General features: G+C 59.6%; 2 protein-coding genes across 2 annotated transcripts; both read right to left on the reverse strand.

The window, feature by feature from the left end:
- Positions 1-4,075: 4,075 nt before the first annotated feature.
- LOC126038393 (PHD finger protein 7-like) lies at positions 4,076-6,676 on the reverse strand. The gene is made up of 7 exons (XM_049800107.1): positions 6,630-6,676; positions 6,381-6,509; positions 5,765-5,854; positions 5,354-5,497; positions 4,841-5,107; positions 4,494-4,607; positions 4,076-4,340 (listed from the first exon to the last, which is right to left on the reverse strand). Exons 1-7 carry the CDS (start codon positions 6,674-6,676, stop codon positions 4,166-4,168), a joined length of 966 nt encoding a protein of 321 aa, XP_049656064.1. The 3' UTR covers positions 4,076-4,165.
- Positions 6,677-11,376: 4,700 nt separating this feature from the next.
- Positions 11,377-14,001, reverse strand: LOC126038394 (PHD finger protein 7-like). Its single transcript, XM_049800108.1, has 7 exons — positions 13,955-14,001; positions 13,706-13,834; positions 13,090-13,179; positions 12,679-12,822; positions 12,166-12,432; positions 11,818-11,931; positions 11,377-11,666 (listed from the first exon to the last, which is right to left on the reverse strand). The coding sequence occupies exons 1-7, from the start codon at positions 13,999-14,001 to the stop codon at positions 11,492-11,494; spliced, it is 966 nt and encodes a 321-aa protein (XP_049656065.1). The 3' UTR covers positions 11,377-11,491.
- Between the last annotated feature and the right edge of the window lie 5,013 nt (positions 14,002-19,014).

The following is a 19,014-nucleotide window of genomic DNA, read 5'->3' on the forward strand; positions in this document are numbered from 1 at the left end:
GGACGATGCAGAAGAAGGGGCTAACTCAAGGACATTTAACCTTGGGGGAAAAATAATCTGTGATGCGAGTTGTACGTTGTAGGAAGTAATGTAGCAGGAATGACCTGAACTGCAGAGGAGCGAACTTCGCAAGGAACAAGACAAGTGCATCGGCGACCCGAACCAAGCCGGTGTTGGTGCCCAACGATCGAACATACTGCTTCTCCTGTCCCGACCACTCATCTTGATGGATGGGGCCCAAGTCATAAGCTGTGTGTGAACATCTGGGGGAGTGGAAGAAGCCCGTGGAATATCTCTCTCTTAAAGGACAGGGGATCGTAATTAATAAGAATGTATAAATCTGTACGTTGGTTATAAAAGTGGTTTAAGTATGTAGTTTCAGTTGTAAATGTTGGTAAGAAAGGATTGCAGTAATGAGAATTAAATACAATAGTAGGGTTAGAAGATATCCGTATTCAATTATGTGGGACCTGAGCAGGACGCAAATGGTATGGAATAAGGGGTGGAGATTGTATTGGGTCTGGCTGAGATGGAGTTAACGCTCCCCATAGCAGCCCTCACAGCGCTGTGCTCTGCATCAGTAGCTAGAAAGGTGTTGATAGCACACCAGCGTTTTGGCTACTGCTGAGCAGTGCTGGCACAGCATCAAGGCTGGCTCTCCAACATTTTTGCCCTCCCCTCAATGGCAGGCTGGGGCAGGGCAAGATCTTGGGAGGGGACATAACCAGGACAGCTGGCCTAAACTAACCAAACAGATATTCCATACCACGTGACGTCAGCTCAGATATAAAAGCTAAGTGGAGACGGAAGGGGGGCATTTTGTCTTCCGGAGCAACCGCTACTCGTACCGAAGCCCTGCTTCCCAAGAAGCGGCTAGGCATCGCCTGCTGATGGGAAGTAGAGAATATCATTATTTGTTTTTTCTTTGCTTTCGCGCGCGACCTTTACTATCACTTTATTAAACTGCCCTTATCTTGAGCCACGAGCCTTTTATTATATTTTCTCCCCCCCGTCCAGCTGAGGAGGGGGAGCGACAGAGCGGCTTTGGTGGGCACCTGGCATCCAACCAGGGTCAACCCACCACAGAAGTTATCGGAACCTCCCTATGGGATGAAATTAGTGACGGTTCTAAAGAAGTTAAAGGTCTTGCAACTTTGTGGAAATTGATGAAGACAACTCTGCAAGAAATGAAAGCAGATCATAAAGCGTCTGCGTCTGCTTTTGCTGCTCTCTCGCCAACCGCAAGCGAAGGGGAAAAGCGGGGAGGAAAACATAATGCAGCGAGAGAGACTTTTTGGAGCTTGTCCGCCTGCTCCTGTGCCCTTGACTTCCGCTCCACTCCCTGGGACTGCCGATATTAATTGGCCAACTGACAGTTCCCAAGCCTCCCTAACCGTACGCTTAAAGGAAACCCTGTAGAATCAGGAAGCGAGTAAAAATCCGCCTACGAGAAAACAGCCCCCAGATACCACTGTTCAACATGAACAAATTATACCTCGCATGCACCCCGATTCAAATAATGCAAACGAGGATTTGGCTACTATACTACAAGAACAAGAGAAAGCAAAAATACATGCCGAAGCTCATGCTGCAGCACTCGCTGTAGCATTACAACCAATGGTGCAACAGGGAAAAAGAAACCACGGTCCACACAAAGGCCCTTTAAAGCGTGATCAGTGTGGTCAACCGGGGCACTTGAAACGTACATGACATACAAAAACTTGTCGGAGACCTACAGTGGATTTGACCTTATTGTGGTATTACAAATACAGACTTGCAGCCACTGCGGGATTTATTGCGGGGCAGCGATAGCTTAACTTCTACAGGACAACGAAGTGAGAACACCCCGCTGAGCCCAACTGACCACAGGGATATTCCAGACCATAGGACGTCACGATCAGCCTATAAAGCTGGGGGGCAGGAGAAGGATGGCATTGTCTTCCCACATAACCGTTACACAGAGCGGAGCCCTCCTTTCCTGGAGATGGCTGAACACCCGCCTGCCGATGGGAAGCGGTGAAGGAATTCCTTGTTTTGCTTTGCTTGCGTGCGTGGCTTTTGCTTTACCTATTAAACTGCCTTTACCTCAGCCCACGAGGTTTCTCACTTTTACCCTTCTGGTTCTCTCTTGCATGCCACTATGAGGGAGGTGAGTGAGTGGCTGCGTGGTGCTCAGTTACCGGCTGGGGGTAAACCACGACAACAAAACACAACTTGCAAAAAGCATTGCAAGTCCTTGTGCAGCTACAGATACAGGTCCCATTACAGACACCGTTAGAGACACAGAGAGTGGTACAATCACAAGACCCTTTCTGTGTTGGATGAGATGAGCAGCCAACTTTATTGTGCTGGGGGATAGGGGACAGCACTCGGGGCTGGCGCATGCCTGGTCAGCAGCGTCTTCCAGGCCGGCTGTAGGGTTTTTGCGCCCGCCGCTCTAACCGTGAGCGGTATCGGATCCGGTCTGGCCCAGGGTGGCTGGAGCAGCTGCTTCTCGCAGGCACTGGGGAGCCCTGGAACAGGCCCAGTGCCATCTGCCTGTCAGTGCTGGGGCCGCTGCTTGGCAGTGCTGGGGACCTGCAGGATGGTCCCAATGCCAGCTGGCTGGCAGTGCCCAAGGCACTGCTTTGAGCCCTCGGGGCTGGCACGGGGCCTGTCCTGCGGTGATTTCCAGGCCGGCTGTAAGGTTTTTGCGCCCGCCGCTCTAACCGTGAGCGGTATCGGATCCGGTCGGGCCCAGGGTGGCTGGAGCAGCTGCTTCTCGCAGGCACTGGGGAGCCCTGGAACAGGCCCAGTGCCATCTGCCTGTCGCTGCTGGGGCCGCTGCTTTGCAGTGCTGGGGACCTGCAGGATGGTCCCAAAGCCAGCTGGCTGGCAGTGCCCAAGGCACTGCTTTCAGCACTCGGGGCTGGCACGGGGCTGGTCCTGCGGTGATTTCCAGGCCAGCTGTAAGGTTTTTGCGCCCGCCGCTCCAACCGTGAGCGGTATTGGATCCGGTCCGGCCCAGGGTGGCTGGAGCAGCTGCTTCTCGCAGGCACTGGGGAGCCCTGGAACAGGCCCAGTGCCATCTGCCTGTCGCTGCTGGGGCCGCTGCTTTGCAGTGGTGGGGACCTGCAGGACGGTCCCAGTGCCATCTCCCTGTCAGTGCTGGGGCCGCTGCTTTGCAGTGGTAGGGAACTGCTGGATGGTCCCAATGCCATTTGACTGTCAGTGCTGGGGCCTCTGCTTTCCAGTGCTGGGGACCTGCAGGATGGTCCCAGTCCCATCTGCCTGTCACTGCTGGGGCCGCTGCTTTGCAGTGGTGGGGAACTGCTGGATGGTCCCAGTGCCATCTCCCTGTCAGTGCTGGGGCCGCTGCTTTGCAGTGCTGGGGAACTGCTGGATGGTCCCAGTGCCATCTCCCTGTCAGTGCTGGGGCCTCTGCTTTCCAGTGCTGGGGACCTGCAGGGTGGTCCCAGTCCCATCTGCCTGTCACTGCTGGGGCCGCTGCTTTGCAGTGCTGGGGAACTGCTGGATGGTCCCAGTGCCATCTCCCTGTCAGTGCTGGGGCCGCTGCTGTGCAGTGGTGGGGACCTGCAGGATGCTCCCAGTGCCATCTCCCTGTCAGTGCTGGGGCCGCTGCTTTGCAGTGCTGGGGAACTGCAGGATGGTCCCAGTGCCATCTCCCTGTCAGTGCTGGGGCCGCTGCTTTGCAGTGCTGGGGAACTGCTGGATGGTCCCAATGCCAGCTGGCTGTCAGTGCCCAAGGCATTGCTTTCAGCACTCGGGGCTGGCACGTGGCTGGTCCTGTGGTGATTTCCAGGCCGGCTGTAAGCTTTTTGTGCCTGCTGATGTAACCGTGAGCGGTGTCGGATCCGGTCTGGCCCAGGGTGGCTGGAGCAACCGCTACTTCCAGGCACGGGGGAGCTGCAGGATGGCCGCAGTGGCGCCTGTTGGATGGTGCTGGGCCTGCTGCTGCTCTCGTAGCCCAGGGAGCTGTGGGACAGCCCCGATGCCGCCTGGCTGGTGGCGCTGGGGCTGGCGAGCTCTGAGTTGTCACGGGAGGCTGTGAGGGGGAGGCAGGAAAGTCAGCAGCACGGCCACCCGGCCGTGGGGAAGGAGAGGCCATGGTGGTGCCCACAGCCTTCCTGGAGCCAAAGCCCACCCGAAGCCCCTGCTCCCAGGCCTAGCTGGGACACTGGCCATAGCAGCACAGGGGCCCCCGGGTGCTTTGCCTCTTACCAGTGCCCAGGCCAGCACAGCAGTCGCACTCCCAGGTGATCGCGCTGTTGCTCGAGTAGAGGCAGCGTCGGTGGGTGCCTTTGGCAGCACAGGAGCTGCACAGGAGCACTTGCCAGGGCCTGGGGAAGCGAAGGGGTTGCTGGTTGTGAGGACAAAGTGACGCAAGCAAGGAATTGCCCGGCAGAGCCCTTGTTCGTCGTCCTTCCCCCCCCGAGCCCGTGTGGAGACAGAGATCCCGTGCAGAGCCCTAGCTGGCTGCTTTGGCAACCTACCCCTCTTCCTCTGCCTGCTCCCTGCCCCCCGGACAAAGGCACTTTCTGGCGTTGCAGCGTCTGTGCCTCTGGTAGACCGGTCCCAATGCCTGGCCGCTCTCCCATGACGGTTGTCTGCTGGAGAAGGAAGGGAAAGGTGTTGAGCCCCTGCTGGCCCCAGCATCGGGCAGGTCCAGGCTGTCCCTGCTCTTCTGCCCCCCCCCCCGCACCCCCCCCAGTTTCCAGCTCCTCCGTGAAGCTGAGGACAAGAGCCAGGGGACAGCAGGACAGGCCTGCGGGGGCCGTCCCTGGCCTGGCACTGCGCGCTCGTGCCTGATGCCTTGCGAGTTGGGAAGAGGAAGAACGACCTCTTGGAGATTCGAATCCCCATGGCGAGCATCTCCATCACAAACCGATCTTGGTTTCGGCAATGCAAGCAGCAGAAGCAGACGCCAGCGTGGATCGCCTGCTTCTGGATGCAGCTCCGGTGGAACCAGGCCTGTTGGCATGCTGGGCACGCCATGGTGTGGTAGGACTTCTTGTCCTCCACGGGGCCCAGGCAGACGATGCAGGTGCTGTTCTGCCCTGGCTTAGCCTTCAGGGCCTGCTCTGGGCGGTGCTCCCAGCAGAAGGACCTGGGGGCAAGATGGAAGGGAGGGGCGAGGTGAGGTGAGAAGTGCCCGGTCCTTCCCCCGCCATGGAGAGGAGGGCAGAGGAGCTGTGAAGGAGCCCCAGAGCCTGTCTGGGCTCTGGCCCCGGCCCTGGCTGCGGCAGGCTGCCGGGAAGCGTCCCCGTGGGTTCCTCCCTTGGGTGTCCACTGCTGACGGGACTTGAGGGCTTGAGGACAAGGAGGCTCCTGCGTGGGGGCTGGCAGCCCTTACCTGTACAGCCCGAAGAACTGGGTGACGCATTCGCCCCGTGAGGCGCAGGGGAGATGGAAGCTGCGGTCACACCCCTTCTCCCCGCAGGTGATGGCGGCGCCCATCTCGCCGCAAACGAAGCATCGCTGGAAAGAGCACAGCAGCCTCGCTCAGGGGCAAGCTCAGGGCCTGCATGGCCGACCCCTCGGCTCCAGGCAGGGCGCAGGCTGTGGGCACTGCTGGCTCCCAGCCCGCAGACCTGCCTGGTGCACGAGGCTTGTGCCTGTGCCAGAGCCTCTGTGGAGCTGCTGGGAGCAGGCGTTTGTCCCAGAGCTGGTGGAGGGGCTTGGATTTCTTTCTGGGGGTCCAGGAGGAGCTCCCTCCCGCAAGCGCCTCCTGGCGCAAAGCTCCCTGCTCCTGCCAGGTCCTCACCTTCTGGCTTGCCGCCTGGATTGCCCGTCTGGTGTCCTCAGCGAGAAAGGCGTTCCCACTCTCTCGTGGAAAAAGCTCGCTGGCGAGAAACTGCGGAGCAGAGAAGGCCGGGAGCTCGTTATTAGGTCAGCAAGGAAGGGACCATCGCCGGCAGAAAGCTGGAGGGAGAGAGAACTCACCAGGCAGTATGTGTGGGCACAGAGCCCTTTCGTCGCTCTTTTGCAGCCACAGATAGCCGGATCAGCCTCTGCCCGGCGGCACAGCATGCATGCTGGAGGGGAGAGAACAAATGCTGCTGGGAGCGGGCACCTCTGCGGGGCTGGGGAAGTGTCCCTGCGGGATTGCCCCCACGGCCCTGCTCTGTCCCTGCCGAGCTGGCTGAAGGGCAGGGCTGGGGCCTCTGGAGAAGAAGGGGGCACGGCAGGCACAGGTGCCCCAGCAGGTGCCCACAGCCCAGCCTGGGCTCCGCTTGCCCAGGAGCGCAGGAGGGACCCTGCCCCAGGGCGGTTGGGGAGCTCCTGCCTTCCCCTCGCCCTGCTCTTGGCCGCCGGCAGACTGCCCCGACGACCCCTCTGTCAGCCCCGGGGAGCTGCGGGGAGGGATACGTTGCTCTCACCTTGCCCCCTCGAGTCGGGTTCCTGCCGCTTCATGGCGAACCCGGTGCACAGCGACGGTGAGCGCTTGGAGAGCCTCCGCCTCAGCAGCTCTGGCTGGGGTTTCTCCTCCGGACGCTCCTCTGCCAAGCCTGAGGGAGCAGCGGGACACAGCGAGCTTGCCACACAGGCCCCAGAGGCCCGAGGTGCGAGGCTCCCCTCCTGCCTCACCAGCCCCGGGCAAGCCCCTTCCTCCCCTGCCCTCTCCTCACCTCGCCAGGTCGCACTGATGCACGGCCGGAGCCCAGCAGCCTGGCATCCGCGCCTCGGCGACGGGTCACAGTGGCCGCTGTGACGTCACCACCGCCCGTCTGCGCGTGCCCCCAGCGTGGGCAGGGGTGCCCTCGGCTACCTGCCGCCCCCGTGACACGGCCACCGCCTCACAGGGGGGGCTCTGACACGCCGAGGCCGGGGCCGAGCCCTTGGCACACGAGTTGGGGGGGGGCGGGGCGGCTGCTCTTGCACCCGTCCGGGGCTGCAGTGCTGGCACCGGCGGCACCGACTCCGGCTTTGCGCGTGCCATCTTAGAATGCCGTGCTGACGGCGTGGCCTCTGTGAAACCTGTGCTTGTGCTTGCCTGCCTTTGCTCTTCTCCGTCAGCGGCTTACGGGAGTGGAGTGCTGCAGAGGTGGCGTGACGAAAAATGGAGGGCCAGGAGAGACGACGCTTCGGTGCCGAGTGGTGGACTTGGAAGGGCGACCTTGGGGGGTCGGACGATGCAGAAGAAGGGGCTAACTCAAGGACATTTAACCTTGGGGGAAAAATAATCTGTGATGCGAGTTGTACGTTGTAGGAAGTAATGTAGCAGGAATGACCTGAACTGCAGAGGAGCGAACTTCGCAAGGAACAAGACAAGTGCATCGGCGACCCGAACCAAGCCGGTGTTGGTGCCCAACGATCGAACATACTGCTTCTCCTGTCCCGACCACTCATCTTGATGGATGGGGCCCAAGTCATAAGCTGTGTGTGAACATCTGGGGGAGTGGAAGAAGCCCGTGGAATATCTCTCTCTTAAAGGACAGGGGATCGTAATTAATAAGAATGTATAAATCTGTACGTTGGTTATAAAAGTGGTTTAAGTATGTAGTTTCAGTTGTACATGTTGGTAAGAAAGGATTGCAGTAATGAGAATTAAATACAATAGTAGGGTTAGAAGATGTCCGTATTCAATTATGTGGGACCTGAGCAGGACGCAAATGGTATGGAATAAGGGGTGGAGATTGTATTGGGTCTGGCTGAGATGGAGTTAACGCTCCCCATAGCAGCCCTCACAGCGCTGTGCTCTGCATCAGTAGCTAGAAAGGTGTTGATAGCACACCAGCGTTTTGGCTACTGCTGAGCAGTGCTGGCACAGCATCAAGGCTGGCTCTCCAACATTTTTGCCCTCCCCTCAATGGCAGGCTGGGGCAGGGCAAGATCTTGGGAGGGGACATAACCAGGACAGCTGGCCTAAACTAACCAAACAGATATTCCATACCACGTGACGTCAGCTCAGATATAAAAGCTAAGTGGAGACGGAAGGGGGGCATTTTGTCTTCCGGAGCAACCGCTACTCGTACCGAAGCCCTGCTTCCCAAGAAGCGGCTAGGCATCGCCTGCTGATGGGAAGTAGAGAATATCATTATTTGTTTTTTCTTTGCTTTCGCGCGCGACCTTTACTATCACTTTATTAAACTGCCCTTATCTTGAGCCACGAGCCTTTTATTATATTTTCTCCCCCCCGTCCAGCTGAGGAGGGGGAGCGACAGAGCGGCTTTGGTGGGCACCTGGCATCCAACCAGGGTCAACCCACCACAGAAGTTATCGGAACCTCCCTATGGGATGAAATTAGTGACGGTTCTAAAGAAGTTAAAGGTCTTGCAACTTTGTGGAAATTGATGAAGACAACTCTGCAAGAAATGAAAGCAGATCATAAAGCGTCTGCGTCTGCTTTTGCTGCTCTCTCGCCAACCGCAAGCGAAGGGGAAAAGCGGGGAGGAAAACATAATGCAGCGAGAGAGACTTTTTGGAGCTTGTCCGCCTGCTCCTGTGCCCTTGACTTCCGCTCCACTCCCTGGGACTGCCGATATTAATCGGCCAACTGACAGTTCCCAAGCCTCCCTAACCGTACGCTTAAAGGAAACCCTGTAGAATCAGGAAGCGAGTAAAAATCCGCCTACGAGAAAACAGCCCCCAGATACCACTGTTCAACATGAACAAATTATACCTCGCATGCACCCCGATTCAAATAATGCAAACGAGGATTTGGCTACTATACTACAAGAACAAGAGAAAGCAAAAATACATGCCGAAGCTCATGCTGCAGCACTCGCTGTAGCATTACAACCAATGGTGCAACAGGGAAAAAGAAACCACGGTCCACACAAAGGCCCTTTAAAGCGTGATCAGTGTGGTCAACCGGGGCACTTGAAACGTACATGACATACAAAAACTTGTCGGAGACCTACAGTGGATTTGACCTTATTGTGGTATTACAAATACAGACTTGCAGCCACTGCGGGATTTATTGCGGGGCAGCGATAGCTTAACTTCTACAGGACAACGAAGTGAGAACACCCCGCTGAGCCCAACTGACCACAGGGATATTCCAGACCATAGGACGTCACGATCAGCCTATAAAGCTGGGGGGCAGGAGAAGGATGGCATTGTCTTCCCACATAACCGTTACACAGAGCGGCGCCCTCCTTTCCTGGAGATGGCTGAACACCCGCCTGCCGATGGGAAGCGGTGAAGGAATTCCTTGTTTTGCTTTGCTTGCGTGCGTGGCTTTTGCTTTACCTATTAAACTGCCTTTACCTCAGCCCACGAGGTTTTTCACTTTTACCCTTCTGGTTCTCTCTTGCATGCCACTATGAGGGAGGTGAGTGAGTGGCTGCGTGGTGCTCAGTTACCGGCTGGGGGTAAACCACGACAACAAAACACAACTTGCAAAAAGCATTGCAAGTCCTTGTGCAGCTACAGATACAGGTCCCATTACAGACACCGTTAGAGACACAGAGAGTGGTACAATCACAAGACCCTTTCTGTGTTGGATGAGATGAGCAGCCAACTTTATTGTGCTGGGGGATAGGGGACAGCACTCGGGGCTGGCGCATGCCTGGTCAGCAGCGTCTTCCAGGCCGGCTGTAAGGTTTTTGCGCCCGCCGCTCTAACCGTGAGCGGTATCGGATCCGGTCTGGCCCAGGGTGGCTGGAGCAGCTGCTTCTCGCAGGCACTGGGGAGCCCTGGAACAGGCCCAGTGCCATCTGCCTGTCGCTGCTGGGGCCGCTGCTTGGCAGTGCTGGGGACCTGCAGGATGGTCCCAGTGCCAGCTGGCTGGCAGTGCCCAAGGCACTGCTTTGAGCCCTCGGGGCTGGCACGGGGCCTGTCCTGCGGTGATTTCCAGGCCGGCTGTAAGGTTTTTGCGCCCGCCGCTCTAACCGTGAGCGGTATCGGATCCGGTCGGGCCCAGGGTGGCTGGAGCAGCTGCTTCTCGCAGGCACTGGGGAGCCCTGCAACAGGCCCAGTGCCATCTGCCTGTCGCTGCTGGGGCCGCTGCTTTGCAGTGCTGGGGACCTGCAGGATGGTCCCAATGCCAGCTGGCTGGCAGTGCCCAAGGCACTGCTTTCAGCACTCGGGGCTGGCACGGGGCTGGTCCTGCGGTGATTTCCAGGCCAGCTGTAAGGTTTTTGCGCCCGCCGCTCTAACCGTGAGCGGTATTGGATCCGGTCCGGCCCAGGGTGGCTGGAGCAGCTGCTTCTCGCAGGCACTGGGGAACCCTGCAACAGGCCCAGTGCCATCTGCCTGTCGCTGCTGGGGCCGCTGCTTTGCAGTGGTGGGGACCTGCAGGATGGTCCCAGTGCCATTTCACTGTCAGTGCTGGGGCCTCTGCTTTGCAGTGGTGGGGACCTGCAGGATGGTCCCAGTGCCATCTCCCTGTCAGTGCTGGGGCCGCTGCTTTGCAGTGCTGGGGAACTGCTGGATGGTCCCAGTCCCATCTGCCTGTCAGTGCTGGGGCCGCTGCTTTGCAGTGGTGGGGACCTGCAGGATGGTCCCAGTGCCATCTCCCTGTCAGTGCTGGGGCTGCTGCTGTGCAGTGGTGGGGACCTGCAGGATGGTCCCAGTGCCATCTCCCTGTCAGTGCTGGGGCCGCTGCTTTGCAGTGGTGGGGACCTGCAGGATGGTCCCAGTGCCATCTCCCTGTCAGTGCTGGGGCCGCTGCTTTGCAGTGCTGGGGAACTGCTGGATGGTCCCAGTGCCATCTCCCTGTCAGTGCTGGGGCCGCTGCTGTGCAGTGCTGGGGACCTGCAGGATGGTCCCAGTCCCATCTGCCTGTCAGTGCTGGGGCCGCTGCTTTGCAGTGCTGGGGAACTGCTGGATGGTCCCAGTGCCATCTCCCTGTCAGTGCTGGGGCCGCTGCTTTGCAGTGGTGGGGACCTGCAGGATGGTCCCAGTGCCATCTCCCTGTCAGTGCTGGGGCCGCTGCTTTGCAGTGGTGGGGACCTGCAGGATGGTCCCAGTGCCATCTCCCTGTCAGTGCTGGGGCCGCTGCTTTGCAGTGCTGGGGAACTGCTGGATGGTCCCAGTGCCATCTCCCTGTCAGTGCTGGGGCCGCTGCTTTGCAGTGCTGGGGAACTGCTGGATGGTCCCAATGCCAGCTGGCTGGCAGTGCCCAAGGCACTGCTTTCAGCACTCGGGGCTGGCACGTGGCTGGTCCTGTGGTGATTTCCAGGCCGGCTGTAAGCTTTTTGTGCCTGCTGATGTAACCGTGAGCGGTGTCGGATCCGGTCTGGCCCAGGGTGGCTGGAGCAACCGCTACTTCCAGGCACGGGGGAGCTGCAGGATGGCCGCAGTGGCGCCTGTTGGATGGTGCTGGGCCTGCTGCTGCTCTCGTAGCCCAGGGAGCTGTGGGACAGCCCCGATGCCGCCTGGCTGGTGGCGCTGGGGCTGGCGAGCTCTGAGTTGTCACGGGAGGCTGTGAGGGGGAGGCAGGAAAGTCAGCAGCACGGCCACCCGGCCGTGGGGAAGGAGAGGCCATGGTGGTGCCCACAGCCTTCCTGGAGCCAAAGCCCACCCGAAGCCCCTGCTCCCAGGCCTAGCTGGGACACTGGCCATAGCAGCACAGGGGCCCCCGGGTGCTTTGCCTCTTACCAGTGCCCAGGCCAGCACAGCAGTCGCACTCCCAGGTGATCGCGCTGTTGCTCGAGTAGAGGCAGCGTCGGTGGGTGCCTTTGGCAGCACAGGAGCTGCACAGGAGCACTTGCCAGGGCCTGGGGAAGCAAAGGGGTTGCTGGTTGTGAGGACAGTGACGCAAGCAAGGAATTGCCCGGCAGAGCCCTTGTTCGTCGTCCTTCCCCCCCCGAGCCCGTGTGGAGACAGAGATCCCGTGCAGAGCCCTAGCTGGCTGCTTTGGCAACCTACCCCTCTTCCTCTGCCTGCTCCCTGCCCCCCGGACAAAGGCACTTGCTGGCGTTGCAGCGTCTGTGCCTCTGGTAGACCGGTCCCAATGCCTGGCCGCTCTCCCATGACGGTTGTCTGCTGGAGAAGGAAGGGAAAGGTGTTGAGCCCCTGCTGGCCCCAGCATCGGGCAGGTCCAGGCTGTCCCTGCTCTTCTGCCCCCCCCCCCCGCACCCCCCCCAGTTTCCAGCTCCTCCGTGAAGCTGAGGACAAGAGCCAGGGGACAGCAGGACAGGCCTGCGGGGGCCGTCCCTGGCCTGGCACTGCGCGCTCGTGCCTGATGCCTTGCGAGTTGGGAAGAGGAAGAACGACCTCTTGGAGATTCGAATCCCCATGGCGAGCATCTCCATCACAAACCGATCTTGGTTTCGGCAATGCAAGCAGCAGAAGCAGACGCCAGCGTGGATCGCCTGCTTCTGGATGCAGCTCCGGTGGAACCAGGCCTGTTGGCATGCTGGGCACGCCATGGTGTGGTAGGACTTCTTGTCCTCCACGGGGCCCAGGCAGACGATGCAGGTGCTGTTCTGCCCTGGCTTAGCCTTCAGGGCCTGCTCTGGGCGGTGCTCCCAGCAGAAGGACCTGGGGGCAAGATGGAAGGGAGGGGCGAGGTGAGGTGAGAAGTGCCCGGTCCTTCCCCCGCCATGGAGAGGAGGGCAGAGGAGCTGTGAAGGAGCCCCAGAGCCTGTCTGGGCTCTGGCCCCAGCCCTGGCTGCGGCAGGCTGCCGGGAAGCGTCCCCGTGGGTTCCTCCCTTGGGTGTCCACTGCTGACGGGACTTGAGGGCTTGAGGACAAGGAGGCTCCTGCGTGGGGGCTGGCAGCCCTTACCTGTACAGCCCGAAGTACTGGGTGACGCATTCGCCCCGTGAGGCGCAGGGGAGATGGAAGCTGCGGTCACACCCCTTCTCCCCGCAGGTGATGGCGGCGCCCATCTCGCCGCAAACGAAGCATCGCTGGAAAGAGCACAGCAGCCTCGCTCAGGGGCAAGCTCAGGGCCTGCATGGCCGACCCCTCGGCTCCAGGCAGGGCGCAGGCTGTGGGCACTGCTGGCTCCCAGCCCGCAGACCTGCCTGGTGCACGAGGCTTGTGCCTGTGCCAGAGCCTCTGTGGAGCTGCTGGGAGCAGGCGTTTGTCCCAGAGCTGGTGGAGGGGCTTGGATTTCTTTCTGGGGGTCCAGGAGGAGCTCCCTCCCGCAAGCGCCTCCTGGCGCAAAGCTCCCTGCTCCTGCCAGGTCCTCACCTTCTGGCTTGCCGCCTGGATTGCCCGTCTGGTGTCCTCAGCGAGAAAGGCGTTCCCACTCTCTCGTGGAAAAAGCTCGCTGGCGAGAAACTGCGGAGCAGAGAAGGCCGGGAGCTCGTTATTAGGTCAGCAAGGAAGGGACCATCGCCGGCAGAAAGCTGGAGGGAGAGAGAACTCACCAGGCAGTATGTGTGGGCACAGAGCCCTTTCGTCGCTCTTTTGCAGCCACAGATAGCCGGATCAGCCTCTGCCCGGCGGCACAGCATGCATGCTGGAGGGGAGAGAACAAATGCTGCTGGGAGCGGGCACCTCTGCGGGGCTGGGGAAGTGTCCCTGCGGGACTGCCCCCACGGCCCTGCTCTGTCCCTGCCGAGCTGGCTGAAGGGCAGGGCTGGGGCCTCTGGAGAAGAAGGGGGCACGGCAGGCACAGGTGCCCCAGCAGGTGCCCACAGCCCAGCCTGGGCTCCGCTTGCCCAGGAGCGCAGGAGGGACCCTGCCCCAGGGCGGTTGGGGAGCTCCTGCCTTCCCCTCGCCCTGCTCTTGGCCGCCGGCAGACTGCCCCGACGACCCCTCTGTCAGCCCCGGGGAGCTGCGGGGAGGGATACGTTGCTCTCACCTTGCCCCCTCGAGTCGGGTTCCTGCCGCTTCATGGCGAACCCGGTGCACAGCGACGGTGAGCGCTTGGAGAGCCTCCGCCTCAGCAGCTCTGGCTGGGGTTTCTCCTCCGGACGCTCCTCTGCCAAGCCTGAGGGAGCAGCGGGACACAGCGAGCTTGCCACACAGGCCCCAGAGGCCCGAGGTGCGAGGCTCCCCTCCTGCCTCACCAGCCCCGGGCAAGCCCCTTCCTCCCCTGCCCTCTCCTCACCTCGCCAGGTCGCACTGATGCACGGCCGGAGCCCAGCAGCCTGGCATCCGCGCCTCGGCGACGGGTCACAGTGGCCGCTGTGACGTCACCACCGCCCGTCTGCGCGTGCCCCCAGCGTGGGCAGGGGTGCCCTCGGCTACCTGCCGCCCCCGTGACACGGCCACCGCCTCACAGGGGGGGCTCTGACACGCCGAGGCCGGGGCCGAGCCCTTGGCACACGAGTTGGGGGGGGGCGGGGCGGCTGCTCTTGCACCCGTCCGGGGCTGCAGTGCTGGCACCGGCGGCACCGACTCCGGCTTTGCGCGTGCCATCTTAGAATGCCGTGCTGACGGCGTGGCCTCTGTGAAACCTGTGCTTGTGCTTGCCTGCCTTTGCTCTTCTCCGTCAGCGGCTTACGGGAGTGGAGTGCTGCAGAGGTGGCGTGACGAAAAATGGAGGGCCAGGAGAGACGACGCTTCGGTGCCGAGTGGTGGACTTGGAAGGGCGACCTTGGGGGGTCGGACGATGCAGAAGAAGGGGCTAACTCAAGGACATTTAACCTTGGGGGAAAAATAATCTGTGATGCGAGTTGTACGTTGTAGGAAGTAATGTAGCAGGAATGACCTGAACTGCAGAGGAGCGAACTTCGCAAGGAACAAGACAAGTGCATCGGCGACCCGAACCAAGCCGGTGTTGGTGCCCAACGATCGAACATACTGCTTCTCCTGTCCCGACCACTCATCTTGATGGATGGGGCCCAAGTCATAAGCTGTGTGTGAACATCTGGGGGAGTGGAAGAAGCCCGTGGAATATCTCTCTCTTAAAGGACAGGGGATCGTAATTAATAAGAATGTATAAATCTGTACGTTGGTTATAAAAGTGGTTTAAGTATGTAGTTTCAGTTGTACATGTTGGTAAGAAAGGATTGCAGTAATGAGAATTAAATACAATAGTAGGGTTAGAAGATGTCCGTATTCAATTATGTGGGACCTGAGCAGGACGCAAATGGTATGGAATAAGGGGTGGAGATTGTATTGGGTCTGGCTGAGATGGAGTTAACGCTCCCCATAGCAGCCCTCACAGCGCTGTGCTCTGCATCAGTAGCTAGAAAGGTGTTGATAGCACACCAGCGTTTTGGCTACTGCTGAGCAGTGCTGGCACAGCATCAAGGCTGGCTCTCCAACATTTTTGCCCTCCCCTCAATGGCAGGCTGGGGCAGGGCAAGATCTTGGGAGGGGACATAACCAGGACAGCTGGCCTAAACTAACCAAACAGATATTCCATACCACGTGACGTCAGCTCAGATATAAAAGCTAAGTGGAGACGGAAGGGGGGCATTTTGTCTTCCGGAGCAACCGCTACTCGTACCGAAGCCCTGCTTCCCAAGAAGCGGCTAGGCATCGCCTGCTGATGGGAAGTAGAGAATATCATTATTTGTTTTTTCTTTGCTTTCGCGCGCGACCTTTACTATCACTTTATTAAACTGCCCTTATCTTGAGCCACGAGCCTTTTATTATATTTTCTCCCCCCCGTCCAGCTGAGGAGGGGGAGCGACAGAGCGGCTTTGGTGGGCACCTGGCATCCAACCAGGGTCAACCCACCACAGAAGTTATCAGAACCTCCCTATGGGATGAAATTAGTGACGGTTCTAAAGAAGTTAAAGGTCTTGCAACTTGATGGAAATTGATGAAGACAACTCTGCAAGAAATGAAAGCAGATCATAAAGCGTCTGCGTCTGCTTTTGCTGCTCTCTCGCCAACCGCAAGCGAAGGGGAAAAGCGGGGAGGAAAACGTAATGCAGCGAGAGAGACTTTTTGGAGCTTGTCCGCCTGCTCCTGTGCCCTTGACTTCCGCTCCACTCCCTGGGACTGCCGATATTAATCGGCCAACTGACAGTTCCCAAGCCTCCCTAACCGTACGCTTAAAGGAAACCCTGTAGAATCAGGAAGCGAGTAAAAATCCGCCTACGAGAAAACAGCCCCCAGATACCACTGTTCAACATGAACAAATTATACCTCGCATGCACCCCGATTCAAATAATGCAAACGAGGATTTGGCTACTATACTACAAGAACAAGAGAAAGCAAAAATACATGCCGAAGCTCATGCTGCAGCACTCGCTGTAGCATTACAACCAATGGTGCAACAGGGAAAAAGAAACCACGGTCCACACAAAGGCCCTTTAAAGCGTGATCAGTGTGGTCAACCGGGGCACTTGAAACGTACATGACATACAAAAACTTGTCGGAGACCTACAGTGGATTTGACCTTATTGTGGTATTACAAATACAGACTTACAGCCACTGCGGGATTTATTGCGGGGCAGCGATAGCTTAACTTCTACAGGACAACGAAGTGAGAACACCCCGCTGAGCCCAACTGACCACAGGGATATTCCAGACCATAGGACGTCACGATCAGCCTATAAAGCTGGGGGGCAGGAGAAGGATGGCATTGTCTTCCCACATAACCGTTACACAGAGCGGAGCCCTCCTTTCCTGGAGATGGCTGAACACCCGCCTGCCGATGGGAAGCGGTGAAGGAATTCCTTGTTTTGCTTTGCTTGCGTGCGTGGCTTTTGCTTTACCTATTAAACTGCCTTTACCTCAGCCCACGAGGTTTTTCACTTTTACCCTTCTGGTTCTCTCTTGCATGCCACTATGAGGGAGGTGAGTGAGTGGCTGCGTGGTGCTCAGTTACCGGCTGGGGGTAAACCACGACAACAAAACACAACTTGCAAAAAGCATTGCAAGTCCTTGTGCAGCTACAGATACAGGTCCCATTACAGACACCGTTAGAGACACAGAGAGTGGTACAATCACAAGACCCTTTCTGTGTTGGATGAGATGAGCAGCCAACTTTATTGTGCTGGGGGATAGGGGACAGCACTCGGGGCTGGCGCATGCCTGGTCAGCAGCGTCTTCCAGGCCGGCTGTAAGGTTTTTGCGCCCGCCGCTCTAACCGTGAGCGGTATCGGATCCGGTCTGGCCCAGGGTGGCTGGAGCAGCTGCTTCTCGCAGGCACTGGGGAGCCCTGCAACAGGCCCAGTGCCATCCGCCTGTCAGTGCTGGGGCCGCTGCTTGGCAGTGCTGGGGACCTGCAGGATGGTCCCAGTGCCAGCTGGCTGGCAGTGCCCAAGGCACTGCTTTGAGCCCTCGGGGCTGGCACGGGGCCTGTCCTGCGGTGATTTCCAGGCCGGCTGTAAGGTTTTTGCGCCCGCCGCTCTAACCGTGAGCGGTATCGGATCCGGTCGGGCCCAGGGTGGCTGGAGCAGCTGCTTCTCGCAGGCACTGGGGAGCCCTGCAACAGGCCCAGTGCCATCTGCCTGTCGCTGCTGGGGCCGCTGCTTTGCAGTGCTGGGGACCTGCAGGATGGTCCCAATGCCAGCTGGCTGGCAGTGCCCAAGGCACTGCTTTCAGCACTCGGGGCTGGCACGGGGCTGGTCCTGCGGTGATTTCCAGGCCAGCTGTAAGGTTTTTGCGCCCGCCGCTCCAACCGTGAGCGGTATTGGATCCTGTCCGGCCCAGGGTGGCTGGAGCAGCTGCTTCTCGCAGGCACTGGGGAGCCCTGGAACAGGCCCAGTGCCATCTGCCTGTCGCTGCTGGGGCCGCTGCTTTGCAGTGGTGGGGACCTGCAGGATGGTCCCAGTGCCATCTCCCTGTCAGTGCTGGGGCCGCTGCTTTGCAGTGGTGGGGACCTGCAGGATGGTCCCAATGCCATTTGACTGTCAGTGCTGGGGCCTCTGCTTTCCAGTGCTGGGGACCTGCAGGATGGTCCCAGTCCCATCTGCCTGTCACTGCTGGGGCCGCTGCTTTGCAGTGCTGGGGAACTGCTGGATGGTCCCAGTGCCATCTCCCTGTCAGTGCTGGGGCCGCTGCTTTGCAGTGGTGGGGAACTGCTGGATGGTCCCAATGCCATTTGACTGTCAGTGCTGGGGCCTCTGCTTTCCAGTGCTGGGGACCTGCAGGATGGTCCCAGTCCCATCTGCCTGTCACTGCTGGGGCCGCTGCTTTGCAGTGCTGGGGAACTGCTGGATGGTCCCAGTCCCATCTCCCTGTCAGTGCTGGGGCCGCTGCTTTGCAGTGGTGGGGAACTGCTGGATGGTCCCAGTGCCATCTCCCTGTCGGTGCTGGGGCCTCTGCTTTCCAGTGCTGGGGACCTGCAGGATGGTCCCAGTCCCATCTGCCTGTCACTGCTGGGGCCGCTGCTTTGCAGTGCTGGGGAACTGCTGGATGGTCCCAGTGCCATCTCCCTGTCAGTGCTGGGGCCGCTGCTTTGCAGTGGTGGGGACCTGCAGGATGGTCCCAATGCCATCTCCCTGTCAGTGCTGGGGCCGCTGCTTTGCAGTGGTGGGGACCTGCAGGATGGTCCCAGTGCCATCTCCCTGTCAGTGCTGGGGCCGCTGCTTTGCAGTGGTGGGGACCTGCAGGATGGTCCCAGTGCCATCTCCCTGTCAGTGCTGGGGCCGCTGCTTTGCAGTGGTGGGGACCTGCAGGATGGTCCCAATGCCAGCTGGCTGGCAGTGCTGGGGCCGCTGCTTTGCAGTGCTGGGGAACTGCTGGATGGTCCCAGTGCCATCTCCCTGTCAGTGCTGGGGCCGCTGCTTTGCAGTGCTGGGGAACTGCTGGATGGTCCCAGTGCCATCTCCCTGTCAGTGCTGGGGCCGCTGCTGTGCAGTGGTGGGGACCTGCAGGATGGTCCCAGTGCCATCTCCCTGTCAGTGCTGGGGCCGCTGCTTTGCAGTGCTGGGGAACTGCTGGATGGTCCCAATGCCAGCTGGCTGGCAGTGCCCAAGGCACTGCTTTCAGCACTTGGGGCTGGCACGTGGCTGGTCCTGTGGTGATTTCCAGGCCGGCTGTAAGCTTTTTGTGCCTGCTGATGTAACCGTGAGCGGTGTCGGATCCGGTCTGGCCCAGGGTGGCTGGAGCAACCGCTACTTCCAGGCACGGGGGAGCTGCAGGATGGCCGCAGTGGCGCCTGTTGGATGGTGCTGGGCCTGCTGCTGCTCTCGTAGCCCAGGGAGCTGTGGGACAGCCCCGATGCCGCCTGGCTGGTGGCGCTGGGGCTGGCGAGCTCTGAGT

This window comes from Accipiter gentilis, chromosome 5, assembly GCF_929443795.1.
Source record: "Accipiter gentilis chromosome 5, bAccGen1.1, whole genome shotgun sequence".
Lineage (NCBI taxonomy): Eukaryota > Metazoa > Chordata > Aves > Accipitriformes > Accipitridae > Astur > Astur gentilis.

Bases quoted from the DNA above. Each gene is read 5' to 3' on its own strand.
- LOC126038394 (XM_049800108.1), bottom strand. From the start codon at position 14,001: ATGCCAGGCTGCTGGGCTCCGGCCGTGCATCAGTGCGACCTGGCGAG. The intron at 12,433-12,678 runs GTAAGGGCTGCC...TCTTGCCCCCAG, and splicing joins CAGTACTTCGGGCTGTACAG to GTCCTTCTGCTGGGAGCACC. The intron at 11,667-11,817 runs GTAGGTTGCCAA...TTGCTTCCCCAG, and splicing joins GAGCAGGCAGAGGAAGAGGG to GCCCTGGCAAGTGCTCCTGT.
- LOC126038393 (XM_049800107.1), bottom strand. From the start codon at position 6,676: ATGCCAGGCTGCTGGGCTCCGGCCGTGCATCAGTGCGACCTGGCGAG. The intron at 5,498-5,764 runs GTGAGGACCTGG...CCCCTGAGCGAG, and splicing joins TCCAGGCGGCAAGCCAGAAG to GCTGCTGTGCTCTTTCCAGC. The intron at 4,608-4,840 runs GTCGTTCTTCCT...CTTCTCCAGCAG, and splicing joins GGGATTCGAATCTCCAAGAG to ACAACCGTCATGGGAGAGCG.